This window comes from Anarrhichthys ocellatus, unplaced genomic scaffold (genome assembly GCF_004355925.1).
Source record: "Anarrhichthys ocellatus isolate YVR2014 unplaced genomic scaffold, GSC_Weel_1.0 scaffold27, whole genome shotgun sequence".
Taxonomy (NCBI): Eukaryota; Metazoa; Chordata; class Actinopteri; order Perciformes; family Anarhichadidae; genus Anarrhichthys; species Anarrhichthys ocellatus.
The window spans coordinates 2,027,804-2,045,435 of record NW_022280057.1 but is presented as its reverse complement, the minus strand read 5'-3'; the positions used below and the strand labels follow the sequence as shown (position 1 = coordinate 2,045,435).

Sequence of the window (17,632 nt, the reverse complement as noted above, 5' to 3'; positions counted from 1 at the left end):
AGACCTCAGTGATCCCAGCTTTTCCTGTAGCGCCATCATGAGGTAATGAGGTCGACATTTTTTGGTATGATGAAAAATCCTCATCAGTTTGAAGGATTGCCACGACGTTTGGTGTAGATGTGCATGTCCCCCTCTAAAGAGGAAAGTAGTAACTTTGGTGACCCTGTAACTTTCTACATGTCCATCATCTCGTCAAATGTTGAAGTTTATGATCAATTACCTGAAAAACGAATTATGTAGTGCCAATTAGCAAATGTTAGCATGCTAACTTGCTAAGTAAATATGGTGATGGTGGTAAACATAAACCCTGCCAACATCAGCATATTAGCTCAAAGCACCGCCTCACAGAGCCACTAAGGCTACATTTCCTCAGTGAAACCAGGACGATTAAACTGAGTTTAGCTATTTCACTTAGCAAAAATATAAATATGTATATGTCTTATTACACTAGTGAGTTCAACTCTTACACCAGCTTCTGATCTTGTGCATTTTTTCCAGACTTTGCGAGAGGCAATGCAATTAAGTTCGTTCGTTGTGTTCATCTCACATCATCACAACACAGTAATTAAAATGACAGATATTTAAATGCTGTTGGTGCAAGACAATTAAGTAAAAATAGTAAAAGAATAATTTATTTACCATCAGGGAATTGTTGCCAATTGACAGAAAAAGAACATTTAGTTAGATGCCAACAGAACAGAGTATTTAATAACTATTTCATGTTGTATACCGCTATAAACCTAATAAATACATGTGAAACACTTAAAAAGAAAGTGGGGTTAATACAAATATACTGTACATTAGACACCAATGTTAATCTGTTAATTAAAAAACAAATCTTGCATGATTTTATTGAATGACACAGAATAGATTCCCATGTTAGCACTACTTGTTTGTTTTTTTACTCATACTGACCAATCACTACATTGTTGATACAATGGAAAAAACGAGTAAAAAAGTAAGAATATTACAGACAAATCTTCTGCCTGATCCGACACCGAGTGCTTTGAAATAATCCTCAATTTATGTCAATCCTATCATCACACTTATGCTAGTCTCTAGCCTACTCTATGAAGGATTTTGGCATTGAAATATATATTAAAAGTAAAGGAAACATGTTAAGCACAGGAAACAAAAATGTACAAGTGAATGAAAATAAAAACAGGTTTAATCAACAAAAAAGAAAGCCAAAACTTCAAACCACTGAAAAATTAAATAACCATTGTATATCTTCCCTTCCACAACACCCAGATGTGGAATCGCCAACAATCACACAATGAAAAAATATATTTCCAATCATAATAAACATTCTCTTGAACAGAATGAGGCTTAAAATAGTCTCACATTGGAACAAGCAATGATCAGTTCATCAACGCCTTGTGTTAAACTAAGTTCATGATCCGGTAACGATAGATTCATTCGACTATGGATCATATCCTGAATTTTATACAGATCTGTTGAAACCACAAAACGCATTATAATGTATCCTGTGAACAAAAGGTTGCCTCGTTACAAAAATCATCTGCTGATGTTTCACATTCCTAAATAGGCAAAGCTCCTAAATGCGTAGGACCGGTTGCATACACAGGTCTAATGTCGCGTATCGGCCTGAATGTGTAAGATGATAAAAGTAAAGTTTGTATAGATATAACTTCCCACATACAGTGAAAAATTAAATATACATGACTTAACCGTTTATTACAGCTAGTGAGACTTCTTGCATGGATTTGTTCCTTCACCCTCTTACTGCGTGGGAACCACTGCTATATGTTTTTTCTAACGTGACTATCATTTGTTCCAATGATACAAAAAGATCATGTTATTACACAAGCAGAGGAACATGATTAAAGGTCTGGTCATATTGCGCTGTCATCCTGCAACTATTCCTTCCGTCTCCGTTCAACTCAAGTTGAAGAAATTCAATCAATCTCCAGCTTGCTCCGGCAGACTCAGAGACATTATTCACCAAGTTTAGTACAATATTACACCTTAAAAATGTCATTGAAAGGAAGCCGACACTTAAGAATTACAGAAGAATATTGTTGACATGGAACCAAGGAGGAAATAGGCGGGTGGGGCACCAAAAAGGCACAGGTAATGGAGCAGCTCGTGCTGCTCAGTAGGTCTCTGGTATAACAAAGTCAAACTCCGTGGCTCCCTGTGGAATGCTGTTAACGGTTGACGCTGGTCGGGCGCGAGCGTTGGGCGGCATGTGAGCGTCGGGCTCGACAAAGATGTCGTCCCAGTTCAACATCCTGCTCTGAGTGGAGGAGTGGACGTCTTCGCCAACGGCGGTTATGTGATGCACGCTGCCATCCTCCGATATGACGGGGACCCCCTGCCCGTCCGTGCTCCACGAGTACGGCTTCATCTGCACCGTTTTACACGGCAGGAGTCGGTACAAGTTGTTGTCCGTCTCGTCTTTCTCTTTCCTCCCGCTGGGATCCTGGTTGTGGGCTTGCTTGCAGTGGGTGGACAGCAACTGGTAGTTCATGAACATTTCATTGCACACCAAGCACTGGTACCTCCGCTCTCCCGTGTGGTGGATTTCATGTTTAGTTCTGTACTCGGCCAGTGCAAAGACCTTGTTGCAGTGGCGACACGGATACTTCTTTTCCCACGAGTGGGTGTTGAAGTGACGACGGAGACTCGTCAGACAAACGTAGGGGCGCTTGCAGACGACGCACACGAAGAACGTCTTCCCGTCCATGATGAGCTCATAGTGGTCCTCGAGCTCCATTTTGGCCTTTTTCTTGTTTGGGCCGCCCAGCGGTGAGGTGGGTATTTTATCGAACGGTTTCAAAGGCGTCGCCATAAACGCCCTCTTCCCTCTATTGACTTTAGATCCCCCTTCGCCTGGATCTTCCTTCACCGGGACAATGTCGTATGTGTTTTCTCCAATATTTGCATACACTTTACAGCCTGAGGAAATCGAATCAATCTCTGTGGTTGTATTGAGTGTCACTGTCTTTTTTGCTGCTATGGCCGATTTGGGACTGTTCGTTTGATTTGCTTGGCCTTCAGTCAAATCTAGGAGCTTTAATTTGAAATCCCCTTGCTGAGAGGAAGCAGAGACCTGCTTCTTGTGGACTCCCATTATATCGCTGTTTTCCGAGGACTGAGAGGCACTCGAGGGCTCGGGGGTGACATTGCTCGACCTGGCTGGCGTTGTTGGGGCACTTCCTGAGGAAACTCTGGCCGGGGACGCCGAGTTATTGGAGCTGCTGTCTGGACTGTGCAGAGGGCTGCTGTTGGGACCGCTGGGGATCGGACCACTGATGATCGGACCACTGATGATCGGAGGCTTTACAGGACTTGTTTTCAAGGGGGCGCTGGCTTTCTCTTTTGCTACTGTATGATTTGATTCTTCATTTTGCTTTGATGCTGCCTTTCCTGAATCAGCTGTATCCACATCGATGGGGTCACCAGATTTGGCTTTCTGATTGGCCGCTCTGGTTTGAGCATCCGTTTGTGAGACAAACATAACATCACCGTCCGAGTCCGAGTCGTTGCCCGCCGGCTTGCTCGTCTGATTGAATTCCTCGGCAGATATGGAGAAAGACTCTGCGATGATGGGCATCATCTCTGCGGGTGTGCCACTTTTGCTCTCCGTCTCCTTTGACAAACCAGGCAGACCCTTAACTTGTGACAACGGTGTCCCCAAGTTTGCAATGAACTTGACTCCCAGTATCTGTCCAGCATTGATGAGCTCCTCGAGCATGTCGGAGCGGACGCGGAAAATCTTGGAGCTGTAAATGTAATTGAGAATCTCCTCAAAAATTTCCGCTCTGATGAAGTTTAACTCGATCACTTGTCCGGCTACACTGAAGAGCTGGTGGAAATACGTACTCGAAGCAGACAGGATGGTTTTGTGAGCTCTGAATTTCCTGTCCTGTATGATAATGGTGACGTCACAAAATAACCCGTGATTCCGCTGCTCGTTCATCGACTTCAGCACAGACACGGCATACTGTGTGTCGGTCGCAGAGATCAGCTTTAGACTCGGCATGGCTGTAGAGAGAAAAAAAAAAATCAAAGAATAAATGATTAATTTATCAATCCACAAGAAAGGGCAGAAAATGACATTATGGTGACATGCAAGCATTCAAAAGGTGAACAATCAGGACAGTTTGTTCAAGGATGTCCTGAAACCATCTGACTTTGTTTTCTTTTGTTTATACAACACTGTGGTATGTTTGTTTTTGTGGAAATCGTCTTAAGGAGGTGTTGATATATGGTCATCTTGGCTCTAGTTTGAGATGCTGTTGTATTTATAATGCATTATACTGCAGGGTATGTTTAATTTATCAATAGAAGATCTTTGATGTCATTTTCGATACTTAAAAGTACATTTTTGAAGTGCTCTGGTGGACAAGCTTTGTGATTGTTATACTTTTAGGCTATACTATGGAGCAGAAATGGCTAATAACGTGTCAGTCAACATATTCCCCCGATTACAATAAATATGCACGTATTTATTTGCAGAAAAGATCATTTAAAGTTCTCGGAAAGGCCGTGTTTTAGTCTTTAATGCAAACAGGAACAGTCACAGTATGCACTTCAACATCAGTGTTGTAGTCGTGCTAATCTTAGGCATCATAATTTAGTCAGACAACAAAAACAATAACGTTACCTTAACCACACGTTAGCTAACGTCACACCTCAGTTTAACAAAGTTGTAGTAACTAGCTTTGAGCTTAGTCTCGCGTGACATTGCACACGTGCATAACTACGTTTAATAGGCTTTAACGGGGACGTTTGCTACTTTAATTAAAACAGTATTAACGCAATCGATCTGATATTCAAACATCGTAACGGGCAAGCTAACAAAGGTAACTAGCTGAGTTTCCTCCTCACTTCCTCTTTCATGAGGAGCGGGCAGCGCGGCCTGCTGTTTAGCATCTTGTTAGCATGCTAGCTTCAAACACAACACTACGACGGATGCGTGAGATCTGTTTACGTTAAACAGCTGCACATACAACTACTTCTGTTTTACCTGCAACCCTGATGTTTGCTGACAGGACTGAGCAGGACCACCGACACCGACTGTAGTATCGTAGCTGGCTACAGACAATGGCTAACAACACACAACACCCTGCCGACTGAGCTACAGCCTCATTGATGGAGCAGCCACAAGGAGTCGCCGTCGTGTAGGATTATCAAGCACACATTTAAACCGTAATATCATTACAAGACCTACAATAACAATACATAATTTGATTCATGTTAGTGTTAAAACCACAATGAAATCGTGCCGTTAATTCAGCAGAAAGCGGTTAAGTTAACGTGTAACTGTTTACGCGCCGGGTTTAGATAACTACCGGTTCATTCCCTTCAAAATAAAAGTTTACTGCGACGATCTCTACATACATTAATTAAGAGCATAATACCTGGAGCGATCTCTTTAGGCACAGATTCAGGTTCTCTTGCTGACGTCCCGATGGAGCTGTTGAATTCTGCATGAAGCTCATCGGACGTGGTCTTCCTGCTCCTTCCCTTATATCTATCATACTTTCCCGCGTGTTTTGCGATGTAATGCCGCTTCATATTTAACCCCGTAAACAGTACTTTCTGCTTGCAAATGAGGCACGTAGCGGTCGCATTCAACTCCGTGAAAAAGAACTCCATTGCCAGTGCATCTTCAAGTTTCTTGCACACCGGCTTCACGGTTCTTTCCAGTTTAACGGTATTAGAAGACATCTTGCTTCTGGCCCGTCTCTGATGTTACAAAACACACGGATTACTTTACAGAGAGAACCGGTGTTGTTGTGTAGCATCCCAAACTACTGTATACCGTGGAGTTGCTGGTTGCTCAGTTAAAAGTCCACAGACCACATTGACTTGAACTTCCGGTGTTGTGCCTGCCCACCGAAATCTTCGTCATGTATCTCGCGGGAGGTCGCACACTGCCAGATTCGTCAATAGAGTCGCGTCAACGGAAGTTCAAAATGCTAGATCACGTGATTCATGGAGACAAAACTCAGTTCTTTTTCATGACAATTGCTTTTAAAAATAAATAAAGAAAGTCGGAAACTTAATTTTTTTCAAGGAAAAAGATAAGAAAAAATATTATGACCAAGGAGTAAATATAGTGAAAGCATTTCAATTAGGGCTGGATGAGACGGTCACATGGAAAAATCACATTGATAAAATAGACGATAAATGTAAAAAGTTTTGAAAATTATGAGATACTTAGCACTATGTGGGGGACTGATAAAGTTACTTTGAGGAGCATTTATACATCTTTAATTAGGTCAGTCCTGGATTACAGTTGTATTGTGTTTGATTCAGCTGCATGTATGGTTTTAAAAAAACTAGAATCCAGTTGCAAGCATTAAGAATATGCTGTGAGGTATTCAAGTATTCAGAAGAAACACTGGGAATGATGACACATCCTCACTTTTCTCAAAGATACTGGACTGATGGGAAGAACATGAGCCGAGAGCTCATGCGATAATGCTGCATTTACTTACAATTTGCCATTAACACAGAAAAGAGGAGGACGGTCAGAAACATGAGCAGGAAAGAGGGCAGCTCATTTGAGACCTCGGCAAGATGTTTGATGTAGTGGATATTCTGCAAAATAACTCAAAAAGTGAATGTTATCAAGTATTATTTCAATATCGTAGACTAACTAATAATAGTAAGAAAATATGAGCCAGTTATTTTATTTTATTTTAATTTATTTCATTTCATTTCATTTCATTTCATTTCATTTCATTTCATTTTATTTCATTTTATTTCATTTTATTTCATTTTAGTAGTAGACAGCCTGATCTACACTCCTTACCAGTTGGTGGCGGTAACGCACCAATTCATTTCTTGCCATTCGCCAATAAACCTCAAAAAAGAAGAAGAAGAAGACTTCCTGTTGTTGGACGCTTTTCTTGCGTATCACAGAAAACATGGACGCGTGTTAATTTTTCTTTTCTCTCTCTAAATACTAACTATTTTTAAATATATTTTTTTATCTCTAGTGTGTGAGAGTTTAAAGCGGTCAGTAGACATGCCAAAGTCGGATGGCTCGAACTCTGACGGCGGCGCGGCGCCCCGGAGTCCTCGTGCCCGGAGACCCAGGACTCGCTCCCGCAGCCGCCACCGCAGCGGCAGCCGCGAGCGGAGCCTGTCTCCGTACAGCTTCGGGCCCAAACTCCCGAAGCCGCGCAACAGGGAGAAGGAACACGAGGAACGGGACCGCCGGTTCCGCGAGGCGAGGAACATCAGACGGATCCGGATAGGGTCTCGGTCCCGGTCCAGGTCCAGGGAGCGACACAACAGCACCACCACCAACAACAACAACAACAGCGGTGGCTACAACCACTGGTCCGAGCAGCGGGACGCTTCTGGAAAACACGGAAGCTTCAAAGATGAATATTACTACGAGCAGCAAAGAGACGACGCTCAGAGACAGAGACAAGATGCTTTTATTGCCAGGTAAACAATGAAAACACTAATATTACAGCGAATGATCATTATATCGATCCAGTTTCATTGAAGGGTCACTCCAGAACTCAATGTTGCATCTCTATGACTAGAAGACAGATTAAAACATACCCTGCCTCATAAATAAATATCTTTTAAACAATCCAGGCCCCCAATCTGTGATTCAGGGACTTTAACATCATTAAAATCACAATATTTTTCAAATATTTCCTTAATCTAGTTAAGAGGTTAAGGCTCATGAATTGTTTTCTTTCAGTTTTTTTTGTTAAAACAATCTAAATCAAATACCTCAACTTGATAATAGTAAAAAGCTTTTCCAACATATTCAATGCAAAAACAAATCATTGTTTTTAAGAAGACCTTTCCTGGGAAAGAGTATTTAAAGAGTCAGATTCAGCCTATTAGACATGAATTGATCTATTTGTATGACTACATTACAACTCTTTGATACAATATCAACTGCAGTTATAAAATCAATAATATACTTTTGGAATATTAATTGATTTCAAGGTTTCAATTCAGTAAACCAAGATATTTTGCCTGCTAAACTATCCAGAAACAGTTTAAAAGATACGACTAACTTGTTGAAATCATTATCGCAATATTAATGCAGCTATTTTCCAACATCTCTACAGCGGATCCTACAAAATAACGTAACACCTACAGTGTGAAACATAACAAGTTGTTTCTTCAGACTTCTGCATCTGTCTTTCTGTTACAGGCGTCTGCAAGAGAGAGAGAGGATCGGTGAGGTAGGTTGTCCTGAAGTTTGGGGATATTCACCGAGAGTTAAAGAGCCGGAGTAAGTCAACAATCGCACCTCCAAAGCAACACGTGGTTTTTCAGAAGCACCACACATGTTTATCTTATTTTTGATTATCCGGCTCTGTAGTTACAGAGGATGAAAGCTCACATTTCTGTCTTTGTTCTGCACCAGCTCTGATGAATTCACACCAGTCGAAGAAGACGAGAAAAACAGCAGTTCAGAATCCAGCTCAGAAGGTACAGCACAGTGTTTGAACGTGAATGAATATTACATTGATATTGTTATGTCGTTTGAATTTACAAACACTTCTGTTATTCACAGAAGAAAAGAAAAAGAAGAAGAAGAAGAAGAAATCCAAGAAAAAAAAGAACAAAAAGCATTCCGAGGACAGCGAGCTGGAATCAGATTCAAATGGTAAGATTATGAATATCATAATTATATGAATTCAAGTCTTTTTAGTGAGTTATATCAGCTGAAATATATTTCATATTTCTTATCTTTCATTGATTTTTATCCTTTTTTTTGTCTTTCAGAAGAAGAAATAAAGAAAAAGAAGAAGAAAAAGAAGAGCAAGAAGTATGTGCTAATATGCAGCTTCATTCACACAGAAAAGTGACATTTTGATTAACCAAACTTCTCTTGTTTCCTTTTAGGTCAAAGAAGTCCAAGAAGAAGAAGGCAAAGAAGAGTCGGAAGGAGTCCAGCAACTCGAGCAGTGAAGAGTCAGGGGAGGAAGGAGAGGAAGGAGAGGAAGAGGAGGGGGATCCCAACGGAGTGATGTGGGTGGAGAAGACCTGCATGGACGAAAACGTGGTCGGCCCCGAAGCGCCGCTCACACACGACATGTCGCAGGACGACAGACCTTTGGAGTAAGTCGGTCTGACGTCATGTAACTAAAGCTCTTAACATCTTTTAGGATTAGAATTTCCAAAGTAAAAGCAGGACGACTTCCTGTTATGTTTCAGCAGGATAAAAGGGACGCGATCAAGTGTTCATCATTTAGCTAAAAGCAACACAAACAGCAAAACAGTTCAAGAAAATAATCCGCAATAAGATGAATACATAAAAAAATCATTGGTCATTTGCAGCCGAAGGAGTTGCCTTTGTAATATTACTAGCAGGGGTATTTATACTTTTTTCAGAATCAGAGAACATTAAATATTTTGTTCTGCTTTTATTATTTTTTCCAAATTCATGACTCGCCTCGTTTTCTGTTCTTCCAGTTTTGGTCACGCGCTGTTGCCGGGTGAGGGTGCTGCGATGGCGGAGTACGTGAAAGCGGGAAAACGTATCCCGAGAAGAGGTGAGATCGGTCTCACCAGCGACGAGATCGCAAACTTCGAGAAGTCCGGCTACGTGATGAGCGGCAGCAGGTCGGTGATATTTCTAAGTAGGACGACTAACTCTGTGATGAGATCCTTTCAGATCATTACTGTGATACTGACGAGTTTCCGATGTAACCCCCGCAGACATCGTCGTATGGAGGCTGTGCGTCTGAGAAAGGAGAACCAGATCTACAGTGCAGACGAGAAGAGAGCTCTGGCTTCCTTCAACCAGGAGGAGAGGAGGAAGAGAGAGAGCAAGATCCTGTCCAGCTTCAGGGAGATGGTGTACAGGAAAACCAAGGGCAAGGAGGAGAAGTGAACATCTCATTTGTAGAGACAGGAGGGGTATTAATGTTTCATTCTAACCACATTCAGTTTGAGTTGAATGTACAGTGTGGTGGGAGGATTTTACTTTTAAAGAAATGAGTGCGAGACTCTGTTCTGTTGTTTTATATTTACTCACTGGAGAGTCTTTCCTTTCAATTGTTCAACCTTAACTTGTAAATGTTTCTCCTGATCAGAACGGTAAATACATTTTCATTATCAAGTTGTGGATTTCATATTTTTTTATTTGATTTCATTTATTTGAAAATGTATTTAACTAGTAAAGGCCTCATTGAGATTAAAAAGCTCCTTTTCAAGAGTGTCCTGGCCAAGACAGCAGCAGCAGATGTTTCAGACATAAAAAGTACAAAAGAAAGCAGAGTATATAAAAAAAAATAAGAATTTTAAAGAGCAAATAAAGCATCTACAGCCTGATTTTGTATTTCTTAAAGATAGATTGAAGGAGTTGGAGGAAGGTACATCAGCAAAGATTTTTAAAAATGAATGAAAAACGTCATTTTTGTATAGAAAGATTTGTGACATCTGATTTTTCTTTGAACTCCTTAAACAGTTTCAGCAGCAATGAATTAGAGCAATCTTTAAGTTATACAAAGCTTTGATTGTTCGTGTTCAGCAGAGCTGCTACTGTAAATATTTCTGCTGGTTAAATTGGTAAAGTACATGTTCTCTGTCCTGTTCTAACCAGTTCACTGGAGCTCATAGATACTGTTAAATCAATTGTTTCTCGTTCAAACACCTGATATTTGAGATATAACCATATTTCAACAGGACTCCTTTAATGTGGACGTGATGGCCAACAGGACTGCATTAAATCAATTAACCTGTTAATATTTTAAATGAATCAATTAATTGTATATTAAATGTCAAATTCAAAAAAATGCACATCACACCTTCTCAAAACTCAAGGTGACGTCTTTAAATGTGTTGAACAACAGTCTAAAACCCAAAGACAATCAGCTATGATCTATTAAATAGAAAAGTAGCAGTTCTTACTTACTGATTATGGGATTATCAGAATTGTAGTGACAGTTGGATTGGAGAGTCTCTTCCATTTCACCAGAAGGCATTTAAGATGCTTCACAGCTACAGTACAGGATAAACGATGTCGAGTCTACAAATAGACATGTCCTCTGAGAACACAGGATTATCACCTGTACAGGTGACATAACATCTACAGTATAAACTCCACAACATGTGAACAGGTGTACAAACGAGCCAAGAAGCCTCAGCAGATTTCCAGTTGGGAATAGTTTAATAGACTGTCTGAAAAGACTGAAAAAAATACAAACAGCTGAATGTTAAATATAATCCTTTAATGTCCAACTTCTTCTTGTCAGGATCTCCATAGTTCTGTTCATCAGTGGATGTTCTCGAGTCCCTGTTGAGGAAGAAAAAGATTATATCTCCAGTCTTTTTAAAGTACATATTTGCATTTTATTTTCATACATGAACTGACCATTTGTCAGGCATTATATAAAAAAAAAAAAAAAATGGTATTGTCCTCCAGACAGCTTCTGGTTTTATTTCAGCTGGTTATTGAGCTCCAACTAGAAACTTCACTGAGAGAAGTGCATCACAGTGTTTACAGACTGACGTCTCATGCACTCGCTTCAGCACTTGGGAGGGAATTTGTTTTTGTTTTTAATTAAATGGATTTTTAGTGACTTTGCTTAATTTCCAGCATAACTCTGTCCACCTTCAAACCAAGTAGAGGTTTATTCAGCAAATGTTAAAAACACCTATGTAGGTGAACAAAGTTATGTTCTTGTTTATGTTCATAAAGAACATTTAAGCGTCATATGTGCAAATTCTGCTGTAATGGTCAGTTTACATGTTAAAGTACAGTTTGGGAAATATATGTAATTAGCAAGACATTTAAATTACCACAAGAAAATACTACATTATCTTAATCCACGTTTGTAACCTCTACTCTCACAGTGTCTGAGTTAAGTGTGTTAGTCTATTAGAAATAATATTTCATAATTGCATTGTTTGCTTAAACAACAGTACATCATCCTAGTTGTTTACATGATCACTCAGCATTTTACTAAGTATTCCATAACATAAATATATTACTTTATCTTAGTTTTATAGCAGGTACGTCAGTTGTATATTCAGAATGTAAAAAGTAATTTTCAGATCAAATACCCAACCTTTTTTACTACTATGTTAATAGCTCATGAATGCAATAATGCATCTTACTCTCAAATTATGGATATAGGTGGAGGTCCACTTTCTTAATATATAGTCTCATAAATGCTAGTTTATTTTCATAATGTGCTGACACAAACTACACATTACATGTTGGCACATCACTGAGGTAAATCTGGTTTGTATATAAAGACATTTGCAATGTCAACGGCTGACTGGGAAACAAACCCCAAACGGTCAGCTGGATGGTGGGAAATGTATCCAAAAAATAAAACTATACGATTTATTTGGGGGGGGAAAGGTGATATTAATGACACATGGCCAACTCACCTTGGAGTCATAATACTGCCCTGATCCTGACACTCGCTTGTCTCTCTCCATCAGATACCACTGCCAAGGAAACCGAGCGATCCTCTTCTCCTACAAGGAAGAACAAAGTCTTTAACTTAGCGCTTTAGTTTAGAGGACAACAACACTGACATGCAGCACGGTCTGCATCCTCCTCACCTTTCCTCCGTTGGTGAACTTGTGGATCTGTGCGGTGGCAACGCCGGGAATGATCAGACACACGGTCATGACGGCGAAGCCCGGCAGGATCTCATACCACATGATGACACCCGGTAACGGTCAGGCAGACAGAGAGCAACGTTTATTACAACCAAGTCGCTCTAAGACAACCTTCGACTGTTTATTTTGCTAAGGAGCTAACAAAATGTCGACTCTCCCGATTACCCGGAACAGGAATAACACTTCCTGTCAGATGTTTTTCATAAGAAAAGCATCTGCTCTACAAAGATGATAAAATCGTCATTGTTGTACTAACAACTAGACTATTATGCCATCAAACGTTAGTGTACATTATTGGGAAACAAATCTGTTGCTGTATTTGCAATTATTTTTTTCAAAGATTGCCTCCATGGTTAATAACAGGAATTATATTTTAGATTACACACCGAATGTTAAGAGAAAAGTTTATTCAGCAGCGAATATAACTTTTCATCACTATTTAAGATTGCATTATTATCATTATAACATCAGCTGCCAACTGAACACTCACTTGGTTGGTGTGACAATAGTGTCAGAAACAAAATAAACTGCTCAAAATGTGACAGCTTTTATTTTGAAAGGAATCGCGAAAAAAGGAAGCGGTTTTTTGACTGAACGGCCGTTATTTTCTAAATAGAATAAAACGACAACAAAAAAAACATTTCAGTCCAAAAACAAATGGACAAAACTAAATACATTTAATTATAATTTCAAATTCAAAGTACACGCTTGTTTTTACTCACAGCGCCCTCACCTGGTTATCACACCAAACTGCAGGCCCAACCGCCAGAGAGGAAGTTAACGGTTGCTACTAGCAGGCTAACTTGCTAAAAAAAGTAAACAAGTCTGTGGAATGAGATGAAATACAACCGCGGATTGAAGTAGCTGTTCAACTATGAAGGAAGACAAGGAAAACGCTCGGCCAAAGGAGCGAAGTTTGGAAATAAAGTGTGAAGATGGAGAAAAGACGGACAGGTTGAAGGAAAAGAAAGAGGCCATGACAAAGGTAAAACGAGCTAGCTAGGTTAGCTACAGCTGCTACTCGTCAGTTATGGATACTTATAGTTTAATTAAATAACAGCATGCTTTTAACTAGCGTTGCTTTGTCGGATAACACATGCATTGTCTACTATTACTTTATATAACGAGTTAGACAAATTGTAATTTGACTAAACTTCAAGTTAATATTAGTTAATGTTCTCTTTTCCTCAATCTGATTGATATTCCTTACGTGATAGTATCTTTAACTGGCAATATTATTTTATTTAAAGATTGTGATCAGACGGTTACCACCAAGTCTGACCAAGGAAGAGCTGGAGGAGCAGTTACAACCTCTCCCAGAGGTGGACTACTTTGAATTTTTCTCCAATGACGCCAGGTGAGTTGATATAAAAACGTCCCATCAATTAAAAAGGATATCAGTGACTCTAAAAGTCTAACATGAGTGTTCTGTCCTTTCAGCCTCTATCCTCACCTCTTTGCAAGGGCCTACATCAATTTTAAGAATCAAGAGGATATAGTTCTCTTCAGAGATCGATTTGATGGATACGTGTTCATTGACAGCAGAGGTATGAAGAGCACACATTTACAGCTAGATACACAAACTGCAGTATATCAGACAAGGCTTCATGCTTTGTTTGTTTTTAACAGGGCAGGAGTATCCTGCCGTCGTGGAGTTTGCACCTTTTCAAAAGACTGCCAAGAAAAGAAGTAAGAAAAAGGATGCAAAATGTGGAACAATTGATGAAGGTAAAGACATTTACTGCTTTAGGTTATGTTACAACAAAACAAGAGAGATTTTGTAATGTTTGTATGTGTGTTCTTTTAATATCTAATAGATTTTGTGTTTCTTAAAAAAAATCACCTTAAATAGCGAGTAGTTGTCTTGGTTAATTAATATTGTGTCAAAAGACCATTTGCACCATATTAACCTACAGAGAAGCAATCTTACCAGAAGCAGCAACATATTATCATTTGTATGTTGTATATTTTCTTTCAGATCCTGATTACAAGAAGTTTCTTGATATTTACAACGGTGATGACGACAAGATGGCATCAACACCAGAGACACTGTTGGAAGAGATTGAGTTAAAATCAAAGGAGCTTGTAGGTAGGTGAACAGTCTCCAGAAAGTGCACCTGAGACATCATTGTATACATTTTATAAGAGACACACTGCTGGATGGATAAATTCAAACATACTTTTGTTTTCTCCCTTCAAGCTAAAAAAACAACTCCTCTGCTTGACTTCCTGAAGAATAAACAGGTAAGTAAACTACTGTGGCATAACAGTTTGGTGTACTAGTTACAGTTGTTAAGTTGCATGCTTAATGCTGGCCTCATACCTTGTTTCAATGCTGATCAGAGAATCAGGGAGGAAAAGAAAGAAGAGAGAAGAAGGAGGGAGCTCGATCGCAAGCGCATGCGTGACGAGGAGCGTCGCAAGTGGAGGGAGGAGGAGAGAAGGAAGCGCAAAGACACAGACAAGATGAAGAGACATGAGAAACCCCTGGAGAAAGACAAGGACCAAGTGAAAGAAGAACCAAAGATCAAGGTGTGTGCTGCGTTGGATTGAAGCAGTTTAATATGGTGTGAAATCTCCCAATACCTCATTATGATTTTGTCTTTAATTTCAAATGTGTAGCTCCTGAAGAAGCCAGACAGAGGGGAGGATGCTGATTCTGAGAAGCCCAAGGAAAAGGCCAAGAAACAAGACAGGCCAAATAAAGAGGACAGAGCCATGGGGGGTGCCGATCATAAGAGGCGTCAACACATTGAAAACAAGGAGGATCGAGGAAGGAAGTTAGTTGCTTCAGTAGTTTGTTTTGAAAGTATATGTTTCACTTTGAACAGATTACTTAAACCTAACGTGTGCTTCACACACACAGAGCGGACGAAGAGGGCAGGAAGGAGTTCAGGGAGCGTGACCCAGAGCGCGACAGAGAGCGCGACCGAGAACGGGAGAGGGAGCGGCTGCAGAGAGAGAAGGAGCGCATCAGGCGACAGGACGAGAATCGGCGGAGGAGGAGAGACCGTCAGGACGGAGAGAACTCGGGTCGGAAGAGGGAGGAGGAGGTTAAAAAAGACAAAGAGCGGGCCAAGGAGAAGAAAAAGGGTGACAACGTTGGAGACTCTACTCACTCTGAGAGGCCAGAAAGGCCGACCAAAGACTACAAGAAGGACGAGAGTAGTAAAAGAGAGCGTCTACGGAATAAGGTAATGACTTAGCCTCTCAAATCAAATAATTTTTGCAAAAATCTTTAGTATTTCTAAGAGCATCGTTTCTTTACGTCAGGACCGGCCTGCAATTCAGCTGTACCAGCCAGGGACCAGAAGCCGCAATCGAGGTGGAGGAGGAGGAGGAGGAGGAGGTGGTGGTGGTGGTGGTGGTGGTGGAGGAGGAGGAGGAGGAGCGGAATCCAACTCTGCCGACAGAAAGCCAGATGCCGAGACCGAGAAAGTGGCCGACAAAGGAGAGGATTGAGCAGATCTCTACTTTATGGCATTTTAAATGTGGTGAGGAGAGGGGAGACAGGCCTGTGAGGCTCAGAGCAGCAGCGTGGTGCCTCAGGGCGACACGCACTGCAGATCAAGCAGGGCTGCATCCGGCTCTCCCGGTCTGGAAGGCAGGGATGTGATGGTGGAGCCTTTTGGGGCCTGAATGTGACCCTCTTTAATTGTATTTGTTAGGAAAGGTAACAGGAACCTTCATCTTACAGTTTGGCTGTTGGGCACATTAGTCGAAGCCAAAGCTTTCTTGGACCACGTAAACTCAAAGTGACCTTGCTTCAGTGTTGTGCACACTGCAAACATTGGCTTTCACCATGTTAATCCATATCACAACTTACCAATTACTCAATATGTCAACATTGCCGAGCTCATGAATATTGTTTCTTCATTGTCATGAATGATATTTCTGTTGTGGCATTGACGTGTTCAGTTTGAAGTGTAAACATGTAAATCTTACTCCTGCCCGGGAAGCGAGACAATCTAAATTTATGTGCAGAACTTTTAATTTACTCTTTTCACGGTCAGTAGCTGTAAAATTGTCTTGTAGACTGAAGCATAGAGTGTACGTAACGTGGTTTGGGATCATGTGTTTTGTTCCTACATTCATATAGTGATGGAGAGGAAACAGCCATTTCAGACTAAACTGCCATGTGACAGCCATGCCTGCATGCAAGCTTCAATCAGAGGGATCAACCAGTGGCCTTCCTAACTTTTCTAAACTGAATCTCCTCTTCAACATGAATGTGTGTCGCACTAAACTGAATACAGCATGAGAACACATCAATGCTGCTGATGCTTGTATACCATAGCCACTTTTGCCTGGAAATAAAAGAGGTCTTTGCTTAAGTGTACATGTCCTTTTTTTGTTCAGTATTAAAATACCCCCAAAAAAGTTCAGTATAGTTTTTTGAAGTTAGGGGCTTTTGATTGATTTATTCATAACACTGCAGTAGTTCAGTTATGTCCACCTATTCCTCCACTAAACTAGACTGGGTAGAGCTAATTAATGCTGAGATGTGAGTGGAGCTGGGCCTGGATAAAGGTGGAGGTCTGAACAGACGTGAAGAGAGAGCAGTACAGCTTCCAGCTGTCGCAGTATTTTAAATACATTGATAAGGCAGGGTATGCTAAATACAGCCTCTGCTACAAGGAGATGGAACTACAGCAACAAGGGCTCACATGCCCTCTCATCACACTACACACTGTTCACTGTAATGACCACAGCCAGTGTACTTCCAGTCCCAACAGTCCCACGTGCAGTTGCTCCCAAGAACCCTGGAGTAATGAGAGATTTAAGGTGCCTGTATCTTCATTTCAGCGGGTTGCTAATGCAGAGGTGTGTATAGATCACAGCTATTATTTTACTCTTGATAAGCTACTTTAGAGTAGATTATCATTTTAATTTAAATAATTGAACTGGATTGAATGCATATTAATTACAAATAGAAGATTTTTGGCCACAAGTCTAACAGCTGTACAGTAACAGTGGAAGTTAATATTAAGCCATACAGTAACAGGGTTCAATGAAAACGAATCACTTTATTTTG

At 40.6% G+C, this 17,632-nt stretch overlaps 4 protein-coding genes across 6 annotated transcripts; 2 read left to right on the top strand and 2 right to left on the bottom strand.

Moving 5' to 3' along the window:
- Nucleotides 1-610: 610 nt before the first annotated feature.
- Nucleotides 611-5,821, bottom strand: zbtb33 (zinc finger and BTB domain containing 33). Of its 2 annotated transcripts, none has more exons than XM_031862785.1 (2): nt 5,391-5,821; nt 611-4,011 (listed from the first exon to the last, which is right to left on the bottom strand). In XM_031862785.1, the coding sequence occupies exons 1-2, from the start codon at nt 5,698-5,700 to the stop codon at nt 2,117-2,119; spliced, it is 2,205 nt and encodes a 734-aa protein (XP_031718645.1). In that variant the 5' UTR covers nt 5,701-5,821; the 3' UTR covers nt 611-2,116. The 2 variants fall into 2 exon arrangements, with proteins under 2 accessions (XP_031718645.1, XP_031718646.1); XM_031862786.1 differs by lacking the exon at nt 5,391-5,821 and adding an exon at nt 4,997-5,330.
- A 1,058-nt stretch (nt 5,822-6,879) lies between these two features.
- Nucleotides 6,880-10,081, top strand: nkap (NFKB activating protein). 2 transcript variants are annotated; one of them, XM_031862935.1, is made up of 8 exons: nt 6,880-7,434; nt 8,165-8,245; nt 8,381-8,445; nt 8,534-8,623; nt 8,743-8,785; nt 8,863-9,078; nt 9,433-9,582; nt 9,679-10,081. In XM_031862935.1, the coding sequence occupies exons 1-8, from the start codon at nt 7,007-7,009 to the stop codon at nt 9,851-9,853; spliced, it is 1,248 nt and encodes a 415-aa protein (XP_031718795.1). In that variant the 5' UTR covers nt 6,880-7,006; the 3' UTR covers nt 9,854-10,081. The 2 variants fall into 2 exon arrangements, with proteins under 2 accessions (XP_031718795.1, XP_031718793.1); XM_031862933.1 differs by having other exon boundaries at nt 8,531-8,623.
- Nucleotides 10,082-11,112: 1,031 nt separating this feature from the next.
- On the bottom strand, nt 11,113-12,758 carry ndufa1 (NADH:ubiquinone oxidoreductase subunit A1). The gene is made up of 3 exons (XM_031862936.1): nt 12,538-12,758; nt 12,361-12,450; nt 11,113-11,257 (listed from the first exon to the last, which is right to left on the bottom strand). Exons 1-3 carry the CDS (start codon nt 12,637-12,639, stop codon nt 11,237-11,239), a joined length of 213 nt encoding a protein of 70 aa, XP_031718796.1. The 5' UTR covers nt 12,640-12,758; the 3' UTR covers nt 11,113-11,236.
- A 538-nt stretch (nt 12,759-13,296) lies between these two features.
- Nucleotides 13,297-16,933, top strand: upf3b (UPF3B regulator of nonsense mediated mRNA decay). The gene is made up of 10 exons (XM_031862734.1): nt 13,297-13,582; nt 13,848-13,954; nt 14,038-14,144; nt 14,227-14,325; nt 14,576-14,686; nt 14,798-14,841; nt 14,941-15,129; nt 15,220-15,377; nt 15,464-15,791; nt 15,871-16,933. The coding sequence occupies exons 1-10, from the start codon at nt 13,472-13,474 to the stop codon at nt 16,057-16,059; spliced, it is 1,443 nt and encodes a 480-aa protein (XP_031718594.1). The 5' UTR covers nt 13,297-13,471; the 3' UTR covers nt 16,060-16,933.
- The last annotated feature ends 699 nt before the right edge of the window (nt 16,934-17,632 follow it).